At 42.9% G+C, this 13,286-nt stretch overlaps 1 protein-coding gene across 1 annotated transcript in view; it reads right to left on the reverse strand.

Annotated features, from left to right (window-relative positions):
• Positions 1–13,286, reverse strand: part of grin2da (glutamate receptor, ionotropic, N-methyl D-aspartate 2D, a) — a gene marked incomplete at its 3' end in the record, with an annotated part of 168,608 nt that overhangs the window by 29,814 nt on the left and 125,508 nt on the right. Inside the window, exons 10-13 of the mRNA XM_080787099.1 lie at positions 9,417–9,542; positions 3,858–3,970; positions 995–1,111; positions 223–383 (exon numbers count right to left, since the gene is read on the reverse strand). Coding sequence (XP_080643225.1) covers positions 223–383; positions 995–1,111; positions 3,858–3,970; positions 9,417–9,542 — 517 coding nt within the window. The remainder of the gene's footprint in view (positions 1–222; positions 384–994; positions 1,112–3,857; positions 3,971–9,416; positions 9,543–13,286) is intronic.

Below are 13,286 nucleotides of genomic sequence, written 5' to 3' on the forward strand. Positions count from 1 at the left end.
TTGATTAGAATCGTAATCTGTGTTATAATGGAGGGGGGATCATTTTGCCGACCAACCAACGACTTCCGGTTCTGAATGTTGTTCATTACAGACTGTAGTGTGTCGCTTGCCGATCTCAAACAAATATAAAGCAATTAAAAGACTGAGATCTCCATTTTGGGCAGTCAACAGATGGGATTGAAAAGACGGAGATATCTGTTTGTTCTCTCCTCGCCTCCTCACCCAGTCTTCAGGTTGTCGATGGCCTCTTCAACACCCTTCTGGTTATTGCGTATCATGAACTGGTGCATCTTGGGATAGTTGGAGCGGATGTTCTCCTCAGTGCTGCCGTTTGGCACCGTCCCGAAACGCAGGGGCGGGTACTGCTCCGTAGGCTGCTGGAACTGCATGGGGCGAGAGAGAGAGAGAGAGAGAGAGAGAGAGAGAGAGAGAGAGAGAGAGAGTTGCTTGAAGCTTGAAGCGACCTTGTGGATCTGCTACTTTTAAATTAGAATCCTTAAAAGTAAACTAAATGGAATTTTATTCAAAAGACTATGACTAAAAACTAAATCAAAATGTGCTGTCAAAATCAACACCGAAAAGAAAGAATACAAAGACCTTCCACTGGAGACAAGGCAAAGAGGGAGCAAGGAGGCTGTGTTATGAGGAGTGGTGCACTCTGAGGCAGATTATTTGTCAAGGAAAGGATTTGTTTTAAGAAGAGAAGTGGCAGTAAGGGGAGGATAAGTGATGAGTTGTTGCAGTGTCAATTCACCAGTCAAACAGGCTCTGCAGCTGGGTCTATACTGACACCATTTAACGAAGAGAAGAGACAGTAAAGGCTATGGGGAGATGGAGAGAGAGAGGGGGGGAGGGGGTGGGTTGGGGTACACCGTTTGCACCACCGACTTGAAATTCGACACACACGTTCCACACCGCCACAGGGAGTGCAGTGCCCGGTGTCGAGTTGGTCGGACCCACGGTTGGTCCGACCCTCCGTCCGCCCAAGCAGTACCTTTTTGTCCGACAGCCCTGACACAGTGTCTATGTATTCCTCCTGGATCATGAAGGCAGCCAGGTTGGCCGTGTAGGATGCCAGGAAGATGACAGCGAAAAAGGCCCACACCAGCACCTGAAAGAACGCACGCAGGCGCACACACACACACACACACACACAAGTATCAATGCTGAAATAGAAATACTACATACTACAAGTAAAAGTCTGAAATACCTCGAAAAATAAAGAAATGTTAATGACGTTTAGAAGATTTAGAACGCTTTCCTGGGGGTCTTTATGTGTGTAATATGTGGTACTACAATTCCCATAATGCTTTGGTGCACTGCTCCTCCTTGTGGATAGGGTTTGTCTTACTGAGACAACATGTAGTCCAGGAAGTAAGTGATCCCAGTGTCCATGACATCAGAGACACTGGGCTCAATGCTAAATTCTAAAATACTTCTAAACGTCATTAACATATTTTTTTGGCAAAAAGGGTGAAGTTTCCCTTTAAGTAAATGCACTTAGTTACTTTTCACCACTAATGTTGACAGTGGGAGATACCGCTAGCAGGGAATAACTGACAACTTTGTTTATACTGCGAGCTGTCTAGCCTATAAGTCAGTCATTCAAAAATATTAATACAAACTATTACCTACATTCTCTAATGACTTCTGCTTTTCACAAATAATATCGCGCACACACACACACACACACACACACACACACACACACACACACACACACACACACACACACACACACACACACACACACACACACACACACACACACACACACACACACACACACACACACACACACAAAGGTGATTGGGTACAGCTGGCAGGAAGCCCAACGGTGTCTGTGCGTGGAAGCGGGGGGTGTTGGTGCGTACAGGGGGTTATCATGTAGGAAGGGGCCAAACGCCCAAAGGTCACTTAATTAATTTTTTAGTAACTTTAAGTAATTCCATTAGTCGTAAATAATATATTGGTGTTCTCATACCCTTTCTTTTCTTACTGCCATCTTTGCTGTGGTTCAAACATGCACTTGTTTTGGATTGCAAGCTTTATGCTGTGCACATAAAATGAGTGAGGAGAATTTGGTTTATTTTTCCGCAATGTGTATGGCACTGTAAATTATGCATTGCTGGGACCATGCTACTCCTCATTCAATATATCAAATTGCAATGCAATCCAATCTTACTATTAGCTGGAGATTTTGATAAGACCTGACTGGATAACTGAACAAAAAACCGCTCACAAGCAATATAGTGCAAATGTGTAATAGGTTGGGGACTTTAATTTTGTCTATGCGGCAGATTCTGCCAATGGTTTTCAATGGGTTGTTGCATGCTGTGTGATGGTGTCCCTCCCAACTTACAATAGAGATCATGTATGCCGGAACAAGGGCCAAGGTGGTGACCCCAGATGACAACAGTGAGGAGTTTAACATCTTGGCCGGGGTACTGCAAGGGGACACCCTAGCCCCCTTCATCTTCGCCATAGTCCTGGACTATGCGTTAAGGAAGGCTATCAATGGACGGGAGCTGGATCTTGGCCTCACTCTTAACACCAAGGAGGTGGAGACAACACCCCACAGTAGTCCCTACAGACCTGGACTACACAGACGACATCAGCCTGCTCCCCGATCACGTGGAACAAGCTCATGCAGGAGCTCCTGAACAGAGTGGAGTCTGAGTGTGACAGCATGGCCAATAGAACTCCAACCTTCCCCGTCAAACCAAACTCGGCTTCTTCTATGTATCGGTAGAATCTGTTCTGTTTCTGCTACACCAGAAAGAGTACACATTTTACCAAAAATAATCTGTATGATGGAATGCCAAGGGTGAGCCAGAAAATAGCAGCCAGGAGAATGAGACTAGCAAGACACTGCCAAAGAAATCAATAGCTACCAGCCAGCAAACTAGTGCTGTGGGAACCAACCGACGGGCACCGGTCACGAGGACGTCCCACATAAACTTATGTGCATGTACTCAAGAAAGACGCAGGAGCGCAAAGCACCAACGAGCTGGCCAGATGTATGGAGAACTGGGATGACTGGAAGCAACGATGGAGGGCTCGTCTGAGGACGACCTAGAGATTCACGCAAAAAAACCCACTGCATTCCCATTGAAAAGTATTGGCAGAACCCGCCTCATTGGCAGAACCCGCCTCATTGGAAGAATCAAGTCTCGTGTCAATGGAACCTTTAGTGGCATGTCTTTCTGTCACTGTCTGCCTCTCAGAATTCCTACTATATCTCTCTCATAAAGGGAACTAAAAGTTATTTGTTTTAGTTTTTCTTTCATTCTTCAGGAGAAACGTAAAAATAAGTGACTCTTGGCCTTTCATTAGGCCTTGTGCAGCACCTATTGATCGATTGGTATGGAAAGGCTCTTAGAAAGGTGGAATTGGGAGTTTTGGTTGATTTCACCAGCTGGACCCCTTCACCCCGAGACAACAGAAGATCTGACTCTTCACCCGTTTCCCCCACATCCAGAACGACTGCAGCAACAGCAATTGGAAAGGTCATAGACAATCTTCCACATCTGAACATGGTCACGTCATAGTTCGGAACATGGTCAGCAAACACAATTTCTTCATGGGGCTTTTTGTTTCATTTGTTTGTTTGTTTTTTCCCATCTGTTGTGAGATCAACCACAAAGTTTCACATTTGGCGAATATTCTATAAAAAATGTATATGTATAATTATTTTAAAGTAGAACATTTTGTATTTGTTTCTTTTTAAATGACGATTAACGCTCCCAAAATATTGCTTAGTATGATACAAATACATACTGGTGGGATATGAGAATTTGATGAATTGTTACTGTATATAAATCCAAATGTCAGATCTGCAAATATCTGAGGTTTACCATGATCTTGCTGGTGGTTCCTCTGGGATTCTCCACAGGAACGGAGTTGTTGAAGACCAGCGCCCACAGCAGCCAGATGGACTTCCCTATGGTGAACTTTGAGCCACCGGTCTCTGGTAGGACAGGTGAGAGAGGATAGAGAATTTACACCCCGATACAATTTACAATTTATATAATTGGTCTTCACTAATTCTGATAAAATGCTACTTTTTTTTCCTAATCTGCCTGGGTCTCATAGGAGGGCTGCGGACACTTGTAACCAGTGAACATCATCATAGGCAGGGTCTTTTCTTCTCTTTTTCAAACAATATTTCACATTTTGTATTTTTATTATTGCGAGAGCAATGGCTTCCATGGAGACCGTGTAGTGCCTCAGTAATCATCAGTCTAAACATTACGATATCATAAAAATAGAGAATATGTATGTTGAAACTATACAAACTATAGCCAGGTTAACAAATCAACCTAGAATCTGTCTAAATAACATTCTATCTAAATTACATTTTGACGTTTACATAATACCGCATGGTTGTCAAGGCTAGGGCATGTGCTTCGGGCTAAAGTGGAGTCTGAAGAGGTGAGATTTCAGATTACGGAACATTGGGAGTGAGTCTGCAGTTCTAACTGAAATGAGGGAGTTGGCTTCCACAGTTTTGGAGCCAGAAAGGGGAGTCCTGATTCTTCTAGAATCTAGACCTATCAGCTGTCACTCAGGTGGAAGAGTGCATCACTGCATGCCTGGCTGACATCTCACAGTGGATGTCTTCCAACCACCTCAAGCTGAACCCAGACAAGACTGAGCTTCTCTTCTTCCCAGCAAAGTCCTGCCCTATGCGGGAGCTAACTATTTCCATAGACAACGCTCTGGTAACGTCTGTCCCAACAGCAAGGAACCTTGATGTTGTCCTGGACTGTCAGCTCTCGTTCAAAACACACATAACAGCTGTCACTCGATCCTGTAGGTTCACACTCTATAACATACGACGAATTAGACTGTTCCGCATCCAGGAGTCTGGTCTTCAACCAGCCAAAATTCTCACATGTCTCCCCCCTGCCCCGCTCCCTCCACTGGCTCCCGGTCGCTGCCCGCATAGAATACAAAACTCTGATGCTGGCATTCAAAGCAACCAAAGGTATGGCTCCCCCATATCTTGCAAGTATGATCGAACCCTACAAACCCTCCCGCACACTCAGATCAGCCAACACAGGGAAGCTGGAAGAACCCTCACTAAAAACACCAGGACAGCGCTCCACACGTCCCAAACTCTTCTCCCTTCTGGCTCCAAAACTATGGAATTTACTTCCCATTACAATCAGAACTGCAGCCTCACTCCCAATCTTCAGCCGTAGTCTGAAAACCCACCTTTTCAGACTCCATCATGGCCCGTAGCACTTACCCTAGACCCTTGGATAGCACTTTTTGTAGGCTTAGATAGCATTTTATACAGACTTATAGCATATGATGTAGACAGCACTATAATTACATTGTAAAAAACTACTTTATGTATGTGATGTATTGCCATGCTTTTGTTCTTTTGTTCTTGCTTAATGTAAATCGCTCTGGATTAAGAGCGTCTGCTAAATGCCTACATTGTAAATTGAGAAGAGTCCGAGATGTGTGGAGTGGTGTAACGGATGTTTTAGGAAGGTTCTGACAGCTTCCCCGTGTGTTAGCTGATCTGAGTTAGCGGGAGGGGTCGGTTTGCACAATAATCTATTAATGATGTACACACAACACGCCATCGCGGCATTGCGCCAGTATCTATGCAAGCCAGTGCACTAATATGTGACATGGGATAGGCTTTTTAACGTCCCAAGTCATGTTCAACCCATTTGAAGACACATGGCCAGGGTTGATTTGCATAATTTGAGCTTTGCATGAATTCCCCCCCTGTCGCGAGCACTTCTGTAATTGACAGACTAAGCAGTGGCTGCTTAATGAGAAGAGTTGGTTTGACTGACACACAGAGGCCAAGAAAAGCGTCCGCTTGAAAGAGTTTTTGCTGTGCACATTATGTCCTGCTGGAGAGATTCACAATAAATATTAGACATATTCACCATTTTTTACCAGTGGTGGAAAGTAACTATACGTACATTTACTCTAATTATTTACTCTCATTATTATTAGTATTATTATTATTTATTTTTTATTGTTTTACTTTACTGGAGTATTTCCGATATTCAATACGTGTACTTCTACTCCACTACATCAAGGCAAATATTATTGTACTTTTGCTCCACTACAATTATGTTAGTTACTAGTTACTATTTGTATTACTACAAAATTATTACAACATAATATGCATTAATCAGAATAATATGCATTAATCAGGCTTCAGGCTTAATATATACTTCAGCTATTTGAAATGTTTAATCATTTAGATTTTTTTTAAATGGTACATTTCTGCATAATGCGTAGCCTACTTTTAAAAAATTTAGTACATTTTCATATACCAATTATTTTGTACTTTTACTCGTCAATTCAGAATACCAAACTTTTACTTGTAACAGAGTACTTTTATTTAAGTAAAAATGAGAGTACTTTTTCCAGTTTTTTCTAACAAAGGATGCATGTTACCCTGTTAAAAAACTGGTTAATAAACAAGAAGTTCCAGTTTATTAGGCTATTCTATTGTCAACATTTCACACAGGAAATAAATGAATAATAATAATTAAAGAGGGAGTGTTCCCAGCTGTCATGGCTAATCAAGTGTTATGCTTCTCCAGATTGGCACAAGGAATACATGAATAATCTAAATCAAAGAGTGTGTGTCTGTCTGTCATGGCCAATCAATGCCATGCTTCACCCTGTCGTCCTGCAACCCCACCGCCACTCAGAGGTAGCTGCCATTTCCTCACTTTAGTACAAACTTTGTATGTCCAAAACAGTTACTTTTCAGGCAACTGTTATGAGCCTTCACTCACAGACAGAATTTACTTAACTTTCAAAGGCCAAAAAAACACATTTAAAATCTTTCTGTATTTTCTATTTCTGTTTTTAGATTGTTATTAATTTGATCATTGTTTGTGAACTATCATGTCGATTCATTGTCATTGTCTATCTAAAATGAAAGTAAAAGTCCAATTGGGCTGGGCTTCCTTGGAAGCATGACGCTTAAATAAAGAAAATCAATCATCATCAATCAATCATCAATCATCTTTCAAAAGCAGCAAAACAATTAATAAACTGAACATCTACAGCACAAGCTCACAACAATTAACGCATTGAACCACGACACATTGTGAGCTTTTTAGATATGCTGTTTTAGTTAATTTCATGCGTAGTATCGAAGACGACATTAAAAATAAAACAAAAATCAAAAGATGGAATACGGAGATACAAGGTTTCTGCGCCGACAGTGACGCTATGTAGCGTGAGTGGAGTGTCAGTGTGTGACACAGACCTAGTGGTGCTACGCTTGGCTACGGTACAGTACAGTAAGAGTGGAGTGTCAGTGTGTGAAATGGATCACTGCTAGTGGCGCTACGCTACTGTACAGTAAGAGTGGAGTGTCAGTGTGTGAAATGGATCACTGCTAGTGGCGCTACGCTACAGTACAGTAAGTGAGTTGATTGACGTGGCGGCACAGGGCCTCGTTCCAACGCTCACACAATCCCCTCGTTCCCACTGCGCTCATAACTCAAAACGACTTCTTCTCAGCGACATCTTGATTGATGTGGGTAGAGCGGGTCACGTCGCTTTAACATGTGGGTGGGCACGATTTGCATAATTTCATCTGAAACCCAAGACATTTTTACACCCCTTAACCCCCCCCCCCCAATTCCCCCCACCCCCACCAATTCAAGCACATCATCTGCACGCATAGCCATGGCAAGACTGACAGCTGGCCTGTATTAAGTGTGTGTGTGTGTGTGTGTGTGTGTGTGTGTGTGTGTGTGTGTGTGTGTGTGTGTGTGTGTGTGTGCGTGCGTGCGTGCGTGCGTGCGTGCGTGCGTGCGTGCGTGCGTGCGTGCGACCGTGCGCGCGAGAGTGTGTGAAGTTATAGAAAAAGTGTTGGATTCACTCCAAGTAAGTGAAAGATGAAAGCTGACAGTTGGATGAAAATGCATCAAAATAAGGAATGCAAGGCATCGAGAGACTGTTGTATTAGACGTGTTCGGTGACGTGACATGGCAGACTGACAGGTGTGTGGTGTTGACAGACAGACGCAACGCTGTCTCACAGACAAAACTTTTGACCTTTTGGGATAATTTTGACCAAACGTGAACATGTGCTTTGAAGGGGAGGCAAAAATAAAGACACAATATGACTTTTGGATGATTCTGTGCCTATCTGGACATAATTCGGATGGTGCCGAGTCGGCTCAAAGTGAACTTCGCAACGCTAATCGATGTTCAATCGATACGCACGGGAGTCAACACACAGAACAGCTGCAGCCTGCAGTCATGCCGCCACAAAATAAATCTAAAGTGTGGTTGCATTTTAGAATATGCCAAGACAACAAAGAACAAGTAGTGTGTCAAATATGGGACAAGAAATTGGCGTATCACAAGTCCACGACGAGTTTGAAAAATCACTTGTAACAAGTATTATAATAAACGAAATGTGCTTCGGAGGCGAAACATAATACCCCTGGCTAATGTAAGGTTAGACACGTGGCTAATTGTAAATCATTATGTTTTTAGGTGCATGCGATAAATCTGGATGGTTCATCTGTAGCCTACTGTAATTCTGCAAACTGTTAATACATATTTCAATCAATCAAACTCACAGCAGCAATTGCGAGGCGCACGCATGCGGCTTGCGGAGCAAAGGAGGAATTGAGTTATTAAACACAATAGTATCAGTGCAACACTATACAGAAAATATGAACAGAGGCATTACTTCTCTTATAACATAACGAAAACAAAACTCACAGCCGCAATTCCGACGCGCACGCATGCAGCTCGCGGAGCAAAGGACGAAAATCGGATCCAAACCAACAGCAGTGAGTAGAGTGACAGTCGTCATTGCTGCTGTGAGTTTGATTGATTGAAATATGTATTAACAGTTTGCAGAATTACAGTAGGCTACATTTCAAGCACAAACTAAATACAACGACTGTTAACTGTGAGTGGACGACCCAATTAAGCATTACAATTATCAAAAGTAATAAGGCCTCGATTAAATGACGCTTTATTTACGGCAAGAGGAGAAGAAAAAATAAAGAGTTCATTCATGTTACGGTCGGGTGGTGTTTTTTTTCGTGTTTTCACATCTGAGTTTCAATCTGAAGAGAAGCAAAATGCCTTTCGTTTACAATTTCTGGATTATATATATTTTTATTTGAGAGGTAATGTTTTATTTTATGTTTACTTGTTACGGTCGGATATTGTAATGGCTATTCCCATGGCTCAAGTCCGCGTGTACAACGTTTTAACCGATTTCTGATGGATCACCAAAAAAACGCTGATAATTGGACTTCCTGAAGTCAAGGCACATGTTGACGTTCGGTCACTAAGTCACAATATGCCTTTTGGGGAGTGAGACAGTGTTGACGGATGCGCTGCTGGTGCTGTTCCGACATGCGTAGTGTGAGTCTCTTGGCTCAATCTTACTCTTGGCGCTCTGCAGGCTGCGGTTGTATCCCACGGGGCTGAAGAACTCGAAGATGAAGACGGTGACGGCCACCACCGACAGGCACATGACGAACATCATCACCCACACCGCTGGGCTGTAGGGCTCTGGAACACGCACGTGCACACACACGCACACGCACACACACACAATCACACACACACACACACACACACACACACACACACACACACAGGTGTTATAGCAGCGGTTGTCAACCAGTGGTCCTTGAGGGGGTTCCAGGTGGTCCCCAGCTAAATGATGGAAAAGTTGATAACCATTAGATCATTAGATCTAATGGTTATGGCTATGTCGAGGTAGACCATTAGATCTTTGACTCTTGAGAGTCAACTCTCAAGAGTTCAATGTTTGTTAAACATCTGCATTAAGAAGCATACACGATTAGAGATTAGAGATACAATACAGAATGGAATATCCATCGATAACAATTATCTAGTTTTGGGTCTGAGAGGAAAATGGCTCAAATGCCGAATAAATAATGGGCCTTGATATGAAATAGGTTGAAACCACTGGTGTATAGCATTCTCACACACACACACACACACACACACACACACACACACACACACACACACACACACACACACACACACACACACACACACACACACACACACACACACACACACACACACACACACACACACCGGTGGGCTAATAAAAGTCAATTATTTTTTCCAAGTCAAAATTCAAGGACAGATGTAACCCAGGTAAAGTAATGCGTCACTCTGCAAGTTTAACTAAAGTATTCCACGGTTCCTCCTGTCCAAAGTAATTTATGATACAGAAATAACCTTTTTCAATCATCCTATCCTTGTTGATATAACTCCCATTTTAGGTCAATGACATAACATTATGTAGTGATATAGTACTATAGAAATAGCAGCCAGACATTGACTTCCAGTAAAATACTGTTCTGTTTTGGTACGATTGGGTTTCACACCTGATTGTGCGAATACCGTGCGACTACCCCCTTCCCCCGTGGCCCCCTTCTGATCCATATTAGGGACCGGGGACCTGACGGCACTTTGTCTCATTAGTCAGGGACTTGTTGCTATTGTCGAGAAACAACTAACGGTAACAGCAGCAGTTGAAGAGCTAATCAGCTCTTGCCATGGAGAAAGCGTGAACCCATCAACACCTCCACCTTTGTGCATTGCATCATTGTCAGCAATTTTTTTTGGACATTCTGCTGAATTCAGCAGTTGCTGGTCCATACTATATATATTACTATTTTTTTTCACATCCCAGTGAATGTTGTTTACTCCTACTCCTACCCTGCAACTACCCTGCTTCAAAGTTCAACAGTGATACCATACATGCACACACGCAAGCACTGCATGCACAAACACACACGCAAGCACGAACGCACTCACACACAACCACACACGCACGCAGGCACGGACACACGCACGCAATTTTTCTCTTGGGTCACAGAGAAGCAGGGGACACATTGACAGTTGTTAGCTTATAGGCATTGTTTCTATGATTAATTCATTTATTTATCCACCAACTCACCTACACAGCTCAGTTGCCCAGAGGAATTTCAATGGGATATACTATACCGGCTATATCTTCGAAAGGTTGGAGAAATGAAGGCCATAGGAGCCATTAGCATCCCCAAGACGACAACAGACTGTAATTGGTGCATAATTGAAGACTTTAACGTCTGTAATTTTAACCTGCATTTAACCCATTAAGACCTGAGGCCGATTCTACAAAATGTCTAAATGTATATTTCTATATCAGTGGTGCTCAAACCTTTTCATGTCAAGGACCCTCAAAATCATATGTACTATATTTGGCCACGGACGTCCATCTCAACATATTTTGTTCCAGGGAACCCCAGAAGCAAAGATTTTAGTGAAAATAAAAATGCTTTAAAAGATCTTGTACTGTATGTCTGCTATTTTTGAATAGCCAAAGTATACTGTAGCATGATGTTTTAAGTGGTTAAAATTGAAAATGACACAAATGCTTTTCCGGTTTTAATAAGTTAATCAGGGAAAGTTGAGTGAGCACAGATGCTGTTCATAGGGACTCCTGGCTTCACACAATCACACATATTTCCTCCTGGGAGCTGTCCAGCTTTGCTGGAGCAGCTGGCACCGTGTGCTTAGACGAAGGTCATATAAATCAAGTGATTTCCACAACTTCTCACCTGTATTCATAGTGAAAATTGCTTTACAATCTACAAGCTCAGAAGATGTCGCCTTGGGAAGTGTTATTAGGAGCTTGTAGATCTGATATCTTGCGATTTAGTTGCGACCAAAGGTCGCAGATAACTATGGAATTGCGCATTTCCTAGTAAGTAAAAGTATTAGAAATTGAAAATACTCAAGTAAAGTACAAATATACAAAATGTAAAGTACTTAAATAAATGTGGGAAAAAGAAGAACTAACCAGGTGCTCAACGGCCAGTTCACCTGACTGCCTTGGAACACTGTCTGGGGAAGCACTGAGCTACATAAACCTGCCTTGGAACACTGTCTAGGGAAGCACTGAGCTACATAAACCTGCCTTGGAACACTGTCTGGGGAAGCACTGAGCTACATAAACCTGCCTTGGAACACTGTCTAGGGAAGCACTGAGCTACATAAACCTGCCTTGGAACACTGTCTGGGGAAGCACTGAGCTACATAAACCTGCCTTGGAACACTGTCTGCGGAAGCACTGAGCTACATAAACCTGCCTTGGAACACTGTCTGGGGAAGCACTGAGCTACATAAACCTGCCTTGGAACACTGTCTAGGGAAGCACTGAGCTACATAAACCTGCCTTGGAACACTGTCTGCGGAAGCACTGAGCTACATAAACCTGCCTTGGAACACTGTCTGCGGAAGCACAGAGCTACATAAACCTGCCTTGGAACACTGTCTAGGGAAGCACTGAGCTACATAAACCTGCCTTGGAACACTGTCTGGGGAAGCACTGAGCTACATAAACCTGCCTTGGAACACTGTCTAGGGAAGCACTGAGCTACATAAACCTGCCTTGGAACACTGTCTAGGGAAGCACTGAGCTACATAAACCTGCCTTGGAACACTGTCTGGGGAAGCACTGAGCTACATAAACCTGCCTTGGAACACTGTCTGGGGAAGCACTGAGCTACATAAACCTGCCTTGGAACACTGTCTAGGGAAGCACTGAGCTACATAAACCTGCCTTGGAACACTGTCTGGGGAAGCACTGAGCTACATAAACCTGCCTTGGAACACTGTCTGGGGAAGCACTGAGCTACATAAACCATAGAGCAGTGGTTCCCAAACTTTTTCATGTCAAGGACCCCCAAATTGACACTAATTGGCCCGCAGACCCCCATTTGAAAAGATATGCCAGGGACCCCCATAAGTGAATATTTTTACAGCTCTAGCAGTGATTCTCAACCCGTTTAATTTCAAGGACCCCCTGGTTTGACATGCATTAGGCTATACGGACCGCCATTTAATGGCATTTCTATCTCTGGGACCCGGATTTATATTGTAAAATCAATGATAAGGTTGGAGGTCTATCTATTGTGTTACACCACAGATGTTTGTTTTTCTTTCATGTACATTTATTTCTGTTCACTGTTCTTTTACTGAAAAACACTTATAGCCCTCATGCTTACAAGTATAAGTGGAAAAAGTGGCACTCCAAAGTAATAGATAAGACTGTGTATCTGAGCTTGTCTTGCATGTATTACTTTGGAGTGCCGCCTTTTCCACTTTGTTTTATTTATTTATTTGTATTTAGTTGTATCTGTAGCCGCGAGCAGCCAGCCACCTCTACAGTTAAACGTACTATTTTTAACATTCACCCATCAACAATTTTTATGCAAAGCACTTTGG

This window comes from Protomyctophum bolini (genome assembly GCF_963924005.1).
Source record: "Protomyctophum bolini genome assembly, chromosome: 17".
NCBI classification, from domain to species: Eukaryota; Metazoa; Chordata; class Actinopteri; order Myctophiformes; family Myctophidae; genus Protomyctophum; species Protomyctophum bolini.